Source organism: Eubalaena glacialis, chromosome 1 (assembly GCF_028564815.1).
Source record: "Eubalaena glacialis isolate mEubGla1 chromosome 1, mEubGla1.1.hap2.+ XY, whole genome shotgun sequence".
NCBI classification, from domain to species: domain Eukaryota; kingdom Metazoa; phylum Chordata; class Mammalia; order Artiodactyla; family Balaenidae; genus Eubalaena; species Eubalaena glacialis.
In genome coordinates, this window is record NC_083716.1 from 169,933,036 (window position 1) to 169,951,105 (window position 18,070).

Below are 18,070 nucleotides of genomic sequence, written 5' to 3' on the forward strand. Positions count from 1 at the left end.
TAAACCCACACACTTATGGTCAATTAATCTACAACAAAGGGGGCAGGAATATACAATGGAGAAAAGACAGTCTCTTCAATAAGTGTTGTTAGGAAAACTGGACAGATACATATAAAGAAGGAAATTAGAACATTCTCTAACACCATATACAAAAATCAACTTAAAATGGATTAAAGACCAAAATCTAAGACCAGATATTATAAAACTCGTGGAGGAAAACACAGGCAGAACACAACATAAATCACAGCAATATTTTTTTGGATCCGTCTTCTAAAGTAAAGGAAATAAAAGCAAAAATAAACAAATGGGACCTAATTAAACTTAAAAGCTTTACACAACAGAGGAAACAATAGACAAAATGAAAAGACAACCTACTGAATGGGAGAATATACTTACGAATGAGATGACCAATAATGGGTTTAATATCCAACATATATAAACAGCTCATACAGCTCAACATCAAAGAAACAAACAACCCAATTAGATAATGGGCAGAAGAACTGAATAGATATTTTTCCAAAGAGGAAATGCAGATGGCCAAAAGTCACATGAAAAGATGCTCAACATTGCTAATCATCAGGGAAATGCAAATCAAAACCACAATGAGATTTCACCTCATGCCTGTTAGAATGACTATCATCAAAAAGAACACAGATAACAAATGTTGGTGAGGTTGTGGAGAAAGGGAACTCTCCTAAATTGTTGGTGGGAATGTAAATTGGTGCAGCCACTGTGGAAAACAATATGGAGGTTTCTCAAAAAACTAAAAATAGAACTACCATATGACCCAGCAATTCCACTCCTGGGTAGATATCCAAAAAAACCAAAACCAAAAACAAAAAAACACTAATTGGAAAAGATACATGTACCCCAAAGTTCATAGCAGCATTATTTATAATAGCCAAGACATGGAAGCAATGTAAGTGTCCATCAGCAGATAAATGGATAAAGAAGATGTATATACGCACAATTGAGAAGAATGTGTTTTGTGCTGCTTTTGGATAGAAAGTCTATTAAGTCTGTCTGGTCTAATGTGTTATGTAAGTCCAATATTTCCTTATTGATTTTCTACCCAGATGACCTATCCATTGATGTAAGTAAGATGTTAGAATTCCCTATTATTATTGTATTGCTTTAAATTTCTCCCTTAAAGTCTGTTAATATTTGCTTTATGTATCTTGGTGCGCCTCCATTGGGTGCATATATACTTATAAGTGTTATATCTTCTTGCTGGATTGACCCCTTTATCATTATGTAATGCCTTTCTTTGTCTTTTATTTTTCTGTTTTAAAGTCTATTTTGTCTGATATGAGGATAGCTACTTCAGCTTTCTTTTCATTTCTATTTGCATGAAATATCTTTTTCCACCCCTTCACTTTCAGTCTGTGTGTGTCCTTCTGAAGTGAGTCTCTTGTAGGCAGTATATAGGTGAATTTTGTTTTTTTATCTATTCAGCCACTCTATGTGGTGAATTTTGATTGATGAATTTAGTCTATTTACACTTAAAGTAATTATTAATAGGTATGTACTTATTGCCATTTTGTTATTTGCTTTCTGGCTGTTTTGTAGTTCCTCTCTGTTTCTTACTTCTCTTTTTCTTGTCCCTTGTGTTTTGGTGGTTTTCTTTAGTGCTATGTTTAGATTCCTTTTGCAATTTCTTTTGTGTATTTACTATAGGCTTTTCTTTGTGGTTACTGTGATGTTCACATATAACATCTTATGTAAATAGTGACCTTTTTTAAGTTGGTAGTAACTTAAATTTGAACACATTCCAAAGCTTTATCTTTTTATTTACTCCCCCACTCAATATTTTATACTCTTGATGACACATTTTACATCTTTTTTTAATGCATCCTTTGACTAATTATTGTAATGTTAGTTAATTTTAATACTTTTGCCTTTTAACCTTCATACTTGCTTTATACTTCACTCATCCACCACCTTTATTATATATTTACTTTTTCCAGTGGGATTTTTACTTTTATATGTTCTCTTATTATTAATTAATGCCATTTCTTTTCAGCTTAAAGAAGTCCTTTTACCATTTCTTATAGAGCTGGTTTAGTGCTGATGAACTCCTTTAGCTTTTGGTTATCGGGAAAACTCTTGGTCTCTCCTTCAATTCTGAATGATAACCTTGCTGGGTAGAAATTCTTGTTTGGAAATTCTTTCTGTGCAGGTGCTGTGGCTACTGCTGCAGCACACTGGTGGGCAAGGCTTGTCTCCAGACCTGCTGTGGGGCCTGGCCATGTGATATAAGTTATCTTTAAATAAATATGAAAAAAGAATGCTTTATGATAAAAATTTTAATAAACAACTTTTGATTCTTATGGATATTTTTCTGAAATATTTACTATGTTTTTCAATCTAACAAAAACATATGAAACTGTTAAAATGAAAGTTTTTTAATTACTGAAGATAAAATATATTATTACAAAGACAATGAAAAGACAGTGATTTATTATTTTTTCATTTTTTAAAAAAATTTTATTGGAGTATAGTTGATTTACAATATTGTGTTAGTTTCAGGTGTACAGAAAAGTGAATCAGTTATACATGTACATATATCCATCCTTTTATAGATTCCTTTGCCATATAGGCCATTACAGAGTACTGAGTAGAGTTGCCTGTGCTATACAGTAGGTCCTTATTAGTTATATATTTTATACATAGTAGTGTGTATATGTCCATCCCAATCTTCCAATTTATCTCTTCCCCACCCCCCACCTTACCCCCTGGTAACCAAAAGTTTGTTTTCTACATCTGTAACACTATTTCTGTTTTGTAGATAAGTTCATTAGTACCCTTTTTAAATTCATTTATTTATTTTTTTATTGGAGTATAGTTGCTTTACAATGTTGTGTTAGTTTCTGCTGTGCAGCAAAGTGAGTCAGTTATATGTATACATATATCCACTCTTTTTTAGATTTCTTTCCCAATTAGGTTACCACAGAGCACTGAGTAGAGTTCCCTGTGAGTACCCTTTTTTAGATTCCACACGTAGGTGATATCATATATTTGTCTTTCTTTGTCTGACTTACTTCACTCAGTGACATAGTGATTTATATTGGGGAAAACCTTGAAACTAAGAGACAAGAATTTTGAATTCTGGCCTTGGCTCTGCTACTAGCTGGTCTTAGACAAATCATTTAACTTCTCTAAATTTCAGTTACCTCATCTGTAAAATGAGGGCATTGGATTGCATAGTCCCTGAGACATAAAAAGTAAGAGCTAAATATGTGATAATTATTATAAAGCTCTTACTGTTTTTAAGATGCTGATCCTTTATTATTCAGGATGGTCTGATGTTCAGCAAATAATTAAATAGACAAAGTTTTTAAATTTATTTGACCCTTTTAGTTATTTCCTCATTCAAACCAAGGGGTTCTTTTTGCTATATTCTGGTTGTTCTTCATTGCTTTTAATCAAACCTTTGTTAGATAGACTTGCTAGGGAAAATGTAGAGGCATTGTGCCTTCCTCTTATGAGAGTACCTTAATAACATTGCTATGTGTAAGCATACTGTATGAATAAATATTTATTTTCATAGAGCAATAGTTTTCTAAAAAATAGGTGTCTATTAGTTTTAACTGGTTAGCCCAGGTTAAATTACTATTAATGGTTATATTTAACATATGTTAATTTATTACTTGATTAATGAATTATAAATGAATTTTTTTTTGGCTTAAGTTGATTTTATCAACTAAATGGTAGAGAGATTAAGAGCTTCTTTGTATTCTGGTTTTCATATTCTTATTGCAAAGATCAATTAAATGTGTTGGCAAGAAAACACTGAAGAAAATTAGATTGTATATACTAATAATAATGTCTGGTAACTGATGTAAACGAAGTTTATATCAATGTTATGACACAATATATGAAAGAAAAGTACAATTTTTAGTTTATTTCCCATTTATTCATTTATAATAACTTTGCTCAAAGTTAAGCACATTATAAGAGGACAAAGAATGAACGTCAGATGAGTCTTCCTTCTCACAATTTTCTGGCTATTTTATAAAAACTAAACATATACACATGAAATGGATTAATGACAATGCAACGGAGCATGTGATGAAAGTATATTGATTTGTCAAAATGAAATCTATAATAATTTAGGAGGTTATGAATAAACCTTGACCCTGACATTTCTCTTTACCTCATTTCTTACATTTAGTCCCCAAATCCCATTCCTTCTAACTAAAAAGTATATCTGGTGTCTATCCATTTCCCTTCATTCCTACTGCCACCACTTTGGTTCAGGCCATCATTATCTCTTACCCCAAATTATATAACTTGTCTCTCTCCAGTTTTATTTTACTTGATTGATTCTCTACCATAGCCAGAATAATCTTAAACTACAAAAATGATTGTGTTGATAGATTACCATTCCCCTGAAGATTAAGTCCATACTCTTTAAATGGCTTCTGAAGAGTCCTGTGATTAGACCTTGACTTACCCTTTTAGCCTCGTCTCTTTCCTCTGTCCTACTTAAACTTTAAGGTCGAACCATGCTGTATTTAGCATTAGTTGAATATGATCTGCTCAGGATCCTCTCAGTTTTAACAGTACTTCCTTAGGAAGATCTTTTCTGATCCCTAGATTAGGGTCAGATGCCCTGCTATCACTCTTATATCACCTCTTAATCTTCTGTCATAGCAAAACATACTTGTTTAATTATCTGCTTTTGTGATGGCATATCTTATGTTGTCACAGATTTTCTAGCACAATATCTGACACATAGAAGATGTTTAATATTTTCTACATGAAGAAATAAATATAGAAGGGGAGATAGATGTTAAGATAGCTCTTAAAGAATGAGTACCTATTTTGTTTACAATAAGAGAGTAAATATTGCATATATAAATCATATTTGCCTACATATGATTTTCCATTCAGGTCTGTCATTGTATACATACAGCCAAAATACCAAACCCTTTGAACATGTGCAGTTAGAGGCAATAATTTCTCTAAGAGCATAATGTAGATCAGGCTACTAAAGAAGACTAATTTCTTTCTACAAATAAAAATTAGATATATTTAAGGTATAATAATTTCCCCTAGATTTATTGAGATATAATTGACCTATAACATTGTGTAAGTGTAAGGTGTACAACATGTTAATTTGATACACTTATATATTGCAAAATAATTACCACCATCGTGTAACTTTCAAGTATATAATACAATATTATTAACTATAATCACTATCCTGTTTAGATCTCTAGAACTTACTCATCTTATAACTGTAAGTTTGTACTTTTGACCAACATCTCCCTTATGCCCCTACGCCTCAGCCTCTTAAAGAAGCCCACTTTTTAAGACCCATTTTGACTAGTCTCCATGATAATACAAATTATGCTCATATGCTCATCAAATGTTGTGAGTGGAAATTTATACTGGTTCGTAATTAGTCTACACTTACCTGAAACATTTTCTGTATAGCACTTTAGCTATCATTAAATTTCATTTAGTTTATATCACAGGTATATAAATAAAGCATTCATAGGTATATAAAGAAAATATCCATTAATTCAGGCTATACATAATGCGAAGAGTGTTTTAGGGTAATATATTGTACTTGGTGTCCCAATTTTGCATTCAATTAAATATATTATAATTTTAGTCTGTGTTTTATTTCTAAAACATAATCTTTTATCACATGGTAAAGAGAAAATATTTACATTTATAATTTTAGAAGATATTGGTTTTCTGTTGTCAGACTACTTTATTAATCTTAAAATTCCTTGATTCTACTCTTTTGTGGAAAAGAAAGCATTACAAGAACCCTGATGAACACAAATAAGATGCAATGAAAAATCACAATAAAAATGCCAATAATGTAGGTTTAATTCCTAGATTTAGATTTAACCATGCAGTTTTGGAATTTGATAATAGCATGTTGTCTTTTGCATATTAAACTCTGTAGGAGATATTATACCTTTTATAATAGTGTAAAAGCTATTTTGATTTGAAGCATGATGTTCTGAAGAATATGAAATAAAAATGAAGTTCATGAGAATTAAAAAAGTGAATATGCATTTACCTATTTATCTATCTACTGTTATACACAATTATCAAAGATTGCCAGAATAAAAACTCATCATTTTTAGGGACTTCTATTTTGATGGGTTGGATGAGTGATGATACACATGGTTTGGAGGGAAGAGTCCTTTTTTAGAGTATAATTTTGCTTGTTAAATCATTAAAGCTTAGTCATATATGGAGAAAACTGCCTAATAATTATGAACTAACATTTTAACATGGCATTTGCAACAGATACATTAGACACTTAATTAAATAGAATGTTGCTTATTTTTAAAGGAATGACAAAAAAAATCAAACTTTCCTTGGCATGTGAAATCTTTATATTATCAGAAGTGGGAAATCTGAAAGATGTGGTTCATTCTCTGTTTGGATGATGCAGAATTGCTCTAAGCAGTAAGCTTACTGTTTTCAGACAGCATTAGCAGCTTCAGCAAATACAACTGTGTCATCCTCCCTTAATACGCAGTGTTTGTAACTGCAAAGGGGAGATGATAAACAGCATATGAGATCTGATATCTTCATGATGACTTAAACAGATACTGATGGACAGATCTGCTGTTTGATGTTTTCTTCACTAGCCCTGAAGATGCTGAGACATAGAGATGGCTGTGATTATCTTTTGTAAGACAGGAAATGCAATCTTTAGGGGTCTCTGGAAATAGAAAGGTTATGCAGTCTGGAACCTGTGAGCCTTTTCAATCTCTAAGTCATCAGGTATGACATCATGAATTATGATTATACCATTAGATTATAGAGTTATTGCTTTTTCTAGCTCTTAGTCATTTACAACATAGTAATCAATGTAATTGTTTATTATTAGATTTTCCTTAGGATATTTGAACAAGTAATATTTATAGTACTAGACACCAGTTAAACAATATGAATTTTAGAAATGTGTGTGTGTTTAAGTTTGTGTTTACTGTAGCTTTTAATGGGGAAGTGGGAGGTAAGGAAATAGATTCTTTGTATGTGATTAAGGGCAAGGTTTTGGGCTCTACAGATTTTTCCACATTAAACCTGAATACAGTCAAATTGCATCTTTTATTTCAAATGATGAAAATAGCATAAATTGTTCAAACTTATAAGGGTACACCATAGCTAGCTGCTTGTATATAGTGACATATTAAAATTTTTTATCTGGGATTACTTAAGCATAGAAATAGATGTTGCTACCATTGTACTGTGCAACCACACAGCAAACCCAAGTGTGATGAGTAGAATCATGTTTATCAGCATCTGAGCTATTTTCCTGAAATTTGTATTTCAGTATCTAAACTGTTTTAGAAGGCATTACTTTTAATCATTTCTCAGATCTATTGAAATAATTATGCTCTTTGTCCTCTTAATGTAGAGATCTGCTAAGGCATTGCTTATAGATTAAAGTAGATGATAAATCTGTTTTTTTGTTTTGGTTTGGTTTTTTACACAGAAATCTGGTGACATATAAGCCTGTTTAATGTTTTTGACCCAGAGATATTCTACATTTGTTTACTTTCATTTTCAAAATGGAAAGACTTGACTACATTAAACATGTTAACTACAAAGAGTAGAAAATCATCACAACAAAGAATTTGGATTTATATATCTATTTTATGCTGAAACTCTGCTATTTATTTTAAACCATTTTCCCCTATCACGTTTAATTTTGTTTGTTATAGCATGTCCTCAGAATTACATGCTTGGGTAAGAAACTGTGCCTCTGTTTGACATTCAGATTTTGAAGGAAATTTATTTTATTTTTTTATGTTATAATATTTCTGCCTCAGTATTAGGGGACTTGGCAGATACTTGACAAGGCATTCCATATTAAATGAGCAAAATGAGAGAAAATGTTGCAGCATTTCTCAGCAGAAAGATAGTTTTGTCTTCGTGATTCCATAGCTCGATTAGGATTTAATGGCTCATCAGGGTAAAATGATGTATTAAATATGAATATATTTATCAAAAGACTGAAGTGGAAGTCTGAAACAGTGATTTGATTCAGTTAAGGGGTCAGTTTCTCCTTTTTAATTAAAAGCACACTAAAAATTATACCTACTGATATTGGCTATAATTTATATGTTATTCAGGCTACTTAGTCAGCTTAGATTCTTATTAGCAGGGAAGACTGCCATATTCTTAAGCTTGATTAGTTTTGGAATGATTTGAATATACCTTTTAGTTGCTACAAAACCTGTTTAATCTGTTAGAATTTATTTCCAGTATTTGCATGTATTAGTCACTATGAGTACATTCTGTTTCTTGGCATTGCTTTGGGATTCCTCTAGGTATTGGTTTCACAACATTCTGCTAGATTTTTCACTGTATTTGTGACCTTTCAAGAGAACCAAACCATAAAAATTCCTAGTTACCTTCTTCAGTGGCACTTAAATGAGGATACGTCAATAATTCTGTAAGGTGAAAAAAATTACTGTCTTAGAGTTATTTCTTTTACAAAGTGGAGAAAAATTTCTCTCTGTTGCTATGTCAAAATATATAACATTAAAAAGTTAAGATTGATTAAAATGTCACAGACATTTAATGTAATGTCAACCTTTTTCCTGTACAGCAAGATGATCTTGACCTTTTGAATGGTGAAATTGATTGTATATCTGCTCAGTAACAATTGGTCGTCTTCTTTTTGCAATGGTTGCCTCTATCTGTACCATTTTATACATGTGTTTCATTATATATTGTAAAGGTTTCTGAAGGTAAGCTGTCTGTAAACAACTATTTGAGTAATTGTTCAATTGTAAACAACTATTTGAGTAATTTGAGTAATTGTGAAATATGATCATTTGCACAATACTGTATTTGGTGTTGTGAGGAGAATACAGAAAACAAAGAGTTGCTTCCTGCTTTCAAGTTTATGAGAAAATGTACATAATGAGCTATGTTCACATTTTGAATTGACTTTTCAAAAGTGGTATGCTACAGTCAGTTTTAATTTAATTTATAAATTGGTGAATCTTAGGATGAGTTACATATAATTCTTTTTTTCCTCATGTAAATCTCTTGATATTAGAGAAATAAAAGATTGGGTCAAACTGTATAATCAAGCATTTTGTAATTTTGATAACTGCATTAACTTCTTTTATAACACGTTAAATTCTTTTAGGGCATTATAAACTGTGAATAAATAAAATAACATTGTAAGTTTTATAAGGCATACTTTTCAATTTGAGAATGAAGGGAGATCTAGCCCACTGGCAGGAGGCAGAAGCAGGGACCCCAAGAATCAGCTCAAAACAGGGATGTGACCAATCCAGTATAATTCCAGGCTAGGCATAGGTCATTATGTATTATGGAAGGGGGTTTTGATTAAGTAGGGATTAAACTTTGGAAATAAGGAGTAGCAAGTTTGGAGTGTTTAATGCTAGGTAGGTCATTTATGGAGTACTTTGAATAAACTGGGGAGGGTAGGATTCACCTTAGGCTCTGAGGAAGAGGACTGGGAGGAACTAGTAGGGAAGTAGCCCTTAAGCAGCTGGCTGTTAGACATCCAAGCACTACTCTCTTCTCTTTCGTATCAGTGTGCTGGCTGAAAGTAGCAGGGAGGTGGGTAGAGCAGATGCAAAAACCTTGTTTCCCTAGAATCCTAGACTGGCGCATGCTGCCCAATAGTGCCTGTTTTCTTGGATTAGAGCAATAGAAAATTGATTTACAGATTCTTCTGGTTTGTATAGTATGGTAGTTAAGCATCCAGACTGCCGTGTTCACTAGGTTCAAATCTTAGCTACACCACTTACCAGCTGTGTGATCATGGGCAAGTTATTTAACCTTTCTGGGTATCAGTTTCCTCAGATGTGTTATAGGGATAGTAATGGTGCCTACCTCAAAGAGTTGTGAAGATCAAGCAAGTTAATGTATATAAAGTACCTCTAAGAGTACTGGTATATACTAAGCACATTACTGCCAACATTATTTATTGGCAGACATTATTATGTACACTCTTAGAGCCAGGATGGGCTATTGGTAATGGTCGTCATGAGTTTAATTTTGATCTCTCTGCCTCACTCTTCTTATCAAGTAAGAAATTCAGTCAAAAACACGTGGTACACTGAAATAAAGATGGTTATAAAAATGCAAACAAGAAAAACATGCTACATCTGACTAAATTCTAACATTGACTGACTATAAGAATTGTGACTTGAAAAATTTTATTTAAAGTTTTTTTGCACCTGCTTACTAGCCTGATTTAAACTTCTATTAAGATCCTATGTGTATAGATCCTTTGCCTTCCTATATTATACCAACTACTTCATTACAGGAAAATTACTGGGTCTTTGGGAAAACTTAACGGCAATGTCAAGTCTTCTTTAGTAACAGTTGGAGATTAAAATTAAGGAGTAAAATCAAGGTTTAAATAAAATAATAGACAAGTTATATAGCTTAGGTTTAATGATCTGAGTTATTTTTTAAATCATAAAAAATGTCTTCGACAGAAACTTCACTGAAAATTATACTCAGCTTGTTTTAGTAATTTTAAAAAATTATTTATTTATTTATTTATTTATTCATTTATTTATTTATTCATTTATTTATTCATTTATTTATGGCTGTGTTGGGTCTTCATTGCTGCCCGCGGGCTTTTTCTAGTTGCCGTGAGCCAGGGCTACTCTTCGTTGCACTGCGCGGGCTTCTCATTGCGGTGGCTTCTCTTTTTGCGAAGCGCGGGCTCTAGAGCGCAGGCTCAGTAGTTGTGGCGCATGGGCTTAGTTGCTCCGTGGCATGTGGGATCTTCCCGGACCAGGGCTCAAATCCGTGTCCCCTGCATTGGCAGGCGGATTCTTAACCACTGTGACGCCAGGGAAGTCCCTAGTAATTTTATTTGTTAATGAAAATTTTTATTCTAGATGAAAGACTAAAATGAAATATGCTATAAATACAATGGTATATATGAATAAGACAATTCAAGTTCCTATTTGATAGAGTATACTGTTTTGAATTGCTGATGTTATTTAATGTAAAAACATCAATTTGCTTCAAAATTGCCAAGCTCCTAAGTACAAGTGTGTAATTTGATATTTGGATGAAATCTAAATCTAAATCTTAAATAATCTTAAGTGTTACATTTTGTGACATTTTTGCATTTTAGTTCTCTTCTCTTGAGCAATTTTCTCAATGTGCAGCTATTCCCCCAAATTGGCACACAGTCAATCAAATCTCAGCACAATGCAATTTGTTAAAACAAACAAAAAACCAAACATACAAAACCCTACAGTGTTCCAGTAAGCACAGTACTGGGCAAGGATATAAAGACCAATGGGTCCCTGCCTTCAGGAATTCATAGGTAGTGAATTGTAAACACTAAATACAAGTAACTATAACAGAATGTGGAAAGCAGTGAGTGCCACAGAGATTCAAAAGAGATATGAAAGAAGCATAAATTATTCTGCTATGAGTTCAGTGGGCAGAATATTTCAAGCTGAGTGGGGAGAGAAGGAGAGAAGCTAGATGGGGAGTTGGGGAAGTATGGTAAGGTAGCATCTGAGTTAGACCTTGAAGAGTGGCCAAGATAGGGAAAAGGTCATTTTGGGCAGAGGAAACAACATAAGTAAAAGTTGGGAGACAGAAAGCACATAATATGTTTGAGTAGTACGGAATAGTTCATTTTGGCTTATAACCTGGCGGGGTAATTCAAACTATCACAGGAAAGATTTGTTGGGACCAGATAATGCAGAATCTTGAGTGTTAGATTATGATTACTAAACTGAGAACATTTCTGTGCTGAACTACTTATTCTTCGGAGAAAATAAAATAAAAAATGAAAGAACAGTACCTATATTTTGCAGTCATTTTCAGAGCTCTAACTCTCTTGAGACTTTGAAAATGAAAATTAAATTCCTGAGTAGATTTAGTAGTTAGTAGACAAGGTAGGGGGTAGAAGCAAAATGAAGGATTTTAATAAAATTCTCTATCAAAGTTGCACGTGAGAGCATTTCTCAGTCTATCCACAACCACTCAAAAGTCCTACATTTCAGATCCTAAGAGACCTCCTGCTTGTCCCTGATGTAAACTCTATTTTATTGGTAGGTAATCAGATTTAGCTTTGGCTTTATTTTTGACATTTCCTAGACCAAGGACAATCTAGAGGGATCATTTTAATACAATGAATATGCATGTCACTATGGTGAATATTTGGATAATAAGGACTTTGTCTTAGGAAAAATTGGAAGGAGAAATTGCTGTTTATAACCATGGAAGTTACAGGGATATTTAAGCTTTGCTCTTTGTTAATATAGCAATGATAAAGTACACTGTCATTGCTAATACCTTTAATATCACCTTTAAATCTTCTACTCTGCACACCAGAATTTAGTCAGTATTGTGTGAGGTTAGTAAAAAAGCTGGGTAACATCCAAGAGCAGATTTCCTTTAGGTGTGACATCTGGGATGTGACTTTTGTTATCAGGAGGATGATATTTGTGCAGGGGAATTGTGAAAAAATTGGAATTGAATCCTCTCATTTAGTACATCATCCATATAAAGTATGTCAGAAATAAACTAATGGAATTCCACAAGTGTGAGTAAAAATGAAACCAGACAGAATTGCTCTTCTGGCCCTTTATTTAGAGCAATAGCAGATCCATATAATTGAGAGTACTCTCTTTCTTTCTGTAGAAGTCTGCATTATTTGAAAAAGCCATTTTTCTAGAAGTTCTTGTGAAGTTGTTTTTATTAATCCTGTGACTTCACATTGCCTGAGAAATAGCCATACATATGGTAGGGGCCCAATAAGTTTTCAATACTTATTTTAGAATCATAGATCCATTTCTGGGAGAAACTTTGGAGAACATTGGGCTTTGGGTTGCTTTAAAACTTTTAAACACTTTTTACCTTAGAAAACAGATAAGAGACATTTACTGAAATGATCCTTTCCTTATCCCACGCCTTTTTAAAAATGATAATACAGGAATATAAGTAAGTTAAAAAGGTAATTGAATATTCTTTTATCAAACTTCTCTTTATAAAAGGCAACAGAACCTAGTTTCAATGAAGTACATTGCAAAATGTGCTGCATATAAATGGATACCATCTATTTCTAGCCATTCCTTTCTTTCTAAATTTTATTCAAACTCATAATAATTTATTGAGTCTATTGTGTAGTATGGAGGGAGGCAGTAGAGCGCAGTAGTTAAGAGCTCAAGTTAATAGAGCTGGATTTGCTTCTTTAGACCCCATATCCTCCACTTACAGACAGTATTTATCTTAGTAATGTTAACTCACCTCTCTTTCTCAATACTGTCATCTGTAAAATGAGGGTACTAATATGCTAATCTCTAGGCTTGTAATGAAAATCAATTGAATTAATGAATTAATGTAAGTAAATTGCTTCAAACAGTGACTAGCTTAACAAATATTAGTTATTATAATTACTCCCCACTGGACTAGGTAAAGTTGAGGAGAAAGCTACAAAAGATAAACAAGATATGAAACAAATCCACCCCTTCAAGGAATTTACGTTATAGTATATGTAAAGTATCACCTGTATATGTATGTAAATATAAAATACATACACACACAAACACATACGTATGTAGTACATATGTATGTATACATAGACACACATTATACTTTAATTATATATAGTATACTAAAAAGAAACTAAACAACTTGCCTAAGATCAAAATTGCCAGCAGAGGGTAGGATGATACGGGGTTCAAACCAGGAGGTCTAGCTCTCCAGCTCTTGCTCTTAACCACTGTGTTATACTGCTTAAGGTTATATACATTCAAATTAGATAATAGATAGCCTTGTATAAGTTACTATATTCTAAATACCAAATTGAGATGAGAGACATCAAGGTAAACTGAAAGTGCTGTAGAAGACTTCATGTAAGAGGCGTGATGACTTTCATCTGACACATTCTTTTTGATTTCTCTTCCACTACAAATAACATGTATAAAGTCTTTAGCACAGTTTCTACCATAGGTAATAAATTATAGTTGTTGTTATTATTATCACAGTCTTTCTGATAATTGCTTCTAAATCTCCCCTAATTGATGCAATGTGCTGTTTGAAAACCATAAATCTAATCTATGCTCATGACTTAAATTACCCATCAGTGATTCTTAATTGTAATTATGCATCAAAATCAAACGTTTAGCTTTTTAAAAACATTGATGCCCCAGGCTTATTTCAGAAGTACTAAATAAAATCTATGGATTTTTAGCCCAGGCTTCTATATTTACAAAAAGCTTTCCAAGTGAATCTGATGGGCTGCCAAAATTGAGAAATGCTGCTTTACATGGTGGTGAATTGCAAATCTATAGCTTAAATCTACATCTTAACCTCTATCTAGTGTTCCAGACTGCATCTCTGCTCATTTACCTCATCAATATCTCAAACTTGGTATGCCCCAAGCAAAACATTATTTTATCTTCAAAACCTCTTTGTCTTTCCTAGCATGATGACCTAGTAATAATTTTCAACTTTTTAATCCAACCGTAGGTCCAATTACTCACTAAGTTATGTAGACTCTTTCTTCCAAGGAGTCCAAAATTTACCTTTTCTTTCCATTCCCCATTGTCTTGATCTCAATGTAAGTTCACATTCATTTCTCACCTGGACTACTGTAATCATTTCTTAATTGGTATTTGTTTTTTCTTCCCATTGCTCATCTCCAAGGCAACCTATTCACTCCTCAGCTACCAGAGTATTCTTTCTAAAATGGAAACCAAGAACAGGCATTTGCCTACTTAAACTCATTCTAAGGCTCCCCATTACCTTCATGATAATTTTCAGAGTTCAGATAAGTGAGAACATACAATATTTATCTTTCCCTGTGTGACTTATTTCACTTAGCATAATGTCCTCAAGGTCCATCCATGTTGTTGCAAATGGCCAGATTTCCTTCTTTCTCATGGCTAAATAATATTCCACTGCATTTATTTTATTCATTCATCTGTTGATGTACACTTAGGTTGTTTCCATATTTTGGATATCGTCAATAATGTGGCAACGAACATGGGAGTGCAGACATCTCTTTGAGATAGTTATCTTATTTCCTTCAAATACTTACCCAGAAGCGGTACTGCTAGATCATATGGTAGTTCTATTTTTAATTTTTTGAGGAATGAGGAAGTGACATTTAAACTTAGCCATTTTTAGTTAAACTTAGTCTAAATTCTACTAGTTAGAGAGAGACAGCCTCTCTCAAATCTTTCAAAATGCTATTCTCTTTGCCTATAATGCCGTTGGTCCCTCATTTCTCTTGTTTTTGCCTGGCTAACTCTCTCTTATATCTCAAGATTTATTTAGATTAAGCATTACCTCCTTTTGAAACATCCCCTCATCTCTTCAGAGTGAATTAGGTGTTTTTTCTATATCTTCTTCTGGATCCTAGTATTTACCTTAAATGAAGCACAATACATGCTGTACTGAAGTCATTGATTTTCCTGTCTTGACTGTGAACTGCTTAAAGGCAAAGTTAGTGTCTTTTACTTTTTTCAAGCCAGCACTAATATTGTTCCTGGCACATTGTAACTACTTAATAAATTGTTGTTGAATATCGAAATGGGTAATGAGTATGAAATGTTCATGGAAACATATGGCCTAGGTCACTTTGGACACCATTGGGAATTCATAGTAGCTGAGGTGTATAAGCACGGTTGGACCAGACTTTGAAGTGTTTAAAAGTTAAATTAAGGAATTTTAGATTTTATACTTAACTAATATAATATCGTTGCAGTATAGCATATTGATTAAGAGTATTGAAAAAAAAAAAAAAAAAAAAAGAGTATTGACCTGCCAGGACTTCCCTGGTGACACAGTGGTTAAGAATCACTTGCCAGTGCAGGGAACACGGGTTCGATCCCTGGTCGGGGAAGATCCCACGTGCCGCGGAGCAACTAAGCCCGTGTGCCACAACTACTGAGCCTGCGCTCTAGAGCCCGCAAGCCACAACTACTGAGCCTGTGTGCCACAACTACTGAAGCCCCCGTGCCTAGAGCCCGTGCTCGGCAACAAGAGAAGCCACCGCAATGAGAAGCCCGCGCACTGCAACGAAAAGTAGCCCCCGCTCGCCCCAACTAGAGAAAGCCCCCGTGCAGCAACGAAGACGCAGTGCAGCCAAATATAAATAAATAAATAAATATTAAAAAAAAAAAAAGAGTATTGACCTGCCTTCAAACCCCGCCTCTGCCTCTTAATAGCTAAGGGTTCCTGGGAAAGTTTCTTAGCCTCTTTAAGTCTCAGAATACTCAACCGTTTTGAAGAATTTTAATGAGTAACAGTATGTAAAGTTCTAGCACTGTACCTGGCAGGTTGTAAGCCTTACAATGTTACTTATTATTATTATTGCAATTGTATGCAACATTGAGAAAAATCAGACAGCTAAGGGACTAACAGTTTCAGAATGTAGAGTTAAAATTATCCAATGATTGACCATTCAGCTGGCAATCAGAAAACCAAAATTTTAGTTCTCGTTCTATCTCTGCTATTGGCTTACTGTAAAGCTTGAATGTGTCTCAGTTTCCTCATACAAAAAAGTATGTTAATGCTTTTAATGTATGTTAATGCAAAAGTAGTAGTGTTAATGCTTTCCTCACCAGGATGTTGTAATCGTTTGAGATGTCTAAAGAAAATAAACTGTTAAATTATAAAGGGTGGGAATCTATATTCTTTGAAGTCGCTGATATCATCATGCTTTTGTACAAGCTGTGCCATCATTTGCCTGGAATGCTCTTCTTATTCACCTTGATAATCGTATTTTTCCTTTAAGACTCAGTTTAAGCATCAGTTATTGGGATTAGGTGGTCATTTATATATCCCTTAGAATACTAAGCCTACTTCTGGTATAATATTTACCATGTATAACATTTGAAAAAACACCTACTTGTATGTCTTCTCCCATAGAATGTAAAATTCTAGAAGGCAAGTGTGTCTTATAATTCAGTATTCCCACTGAATTATACTATTTTTATAAATAACTGTAATTATTTACTAATAATTTAACATGTGCCAGAATCTGCTAGTACAGATTCTGGCACATGTTAAATTATTAGTAAATATTAACTCAAAGAATGGATTATGTTATATAAATTTAAGAATGCTGAAGTATGTTTTAAAGCAGCAAAAAAGTTTCTGAACTCATTCAGAGGTTGTTTGCTGTGAACTGGAGATTAGAAAATGTGGTAATAGTTACAATGAACTATAATAGTAGCAGAATAAATATTAACAATAGAATAATAGCAAGAAGAAAATATTACCCTGGTAGATATTTTCTGAAAATATAGCAAAGATGAAGGAAAATCAGGAGACTTTAGGTAAAACTACCAGGTGGAATACACCCAGCTACATTTCCTTTCTCCCAGAATCCTATTAAAAGAGACAATTAATGGTATTTCTAACCTTTTCTCTATACCAAAACTAAATTAAGGTGGGGAAAATGGGAGAGGAAAAAAAACAGTGACAAAATTTTGTGAGCAAAAAAGCAGAAGGAAAATGTCAAGTGACTTGGCTAACTGAGAAAACAGAATTGTAAACTAGCATTGGCAAAAGCTTAGAACCAACACAATTTATACTGAAGCATCCTGAAAGGCACCAGATACCTCTGAAGGAGAGAATCAAGCTACTAAAGTAAAAAGTATTGAATTAAAATTCATTCACATTTCCGGATCATCTTTCTCCTTTACTTCAGTCAACTAGGCAAATATCCCACCTCTACTCCAGCAGTAGACTGGAGAGGGGAAAATAGAATCTCTTTGGACTGAGTAACCCAGGAACAGATAAGTTCATAAAGCACCATATTAAAAACTTCAGTAAGAATACTGTGATCCCAACTCTCTTCCTCTATTTTGCTCCTAGAAAGCTGGCAGCCAGGCGTTCATCTGCCAGGCAGGATAATGGAAGATCCAACTGGACTCAACAAGCTCAGGAGGAAGGTCCCAGACATATTGACATCAGGGTTTCCCAAAGAAACAGCCAAATCAAATCACTTTACAATATGCTCAAAGTTGACAAGCCCTATCCAAATACTCAGGGCTTCCAATTAGCTTTTTGGTTTCATACTTTTAAATATGAGTACAAAACCAAAAACCAT

At 33.5% G+C, this 18,070-nt stretch overlaps 1 protein-coding gene across 2 annotated transcripts in view; it reads left to right on the top strand.

Moving 5' to 3' along the window:
- The first annotated feature begins 6,678 nt into the window (after positions 1-6,678).
- Positions 6,679-18,070, top strand: part of SLC4A10 (solute carrier family 4 member 10) — a 222,397-nt gene continuing 211,005 nt past the window's right edge. For both annotated transcript variants that reach the window (XM_061200696.1, XM_061200686.1), the window contains exon 1: positions 6,679-6,759. In XM_061200696.1, the coding sequence (XP_061056679.1) occupies positions 6,679-6,759 (81 nt within the window). The remainder of the gene's footprint in view (positions 6,760-18,070) is intronic.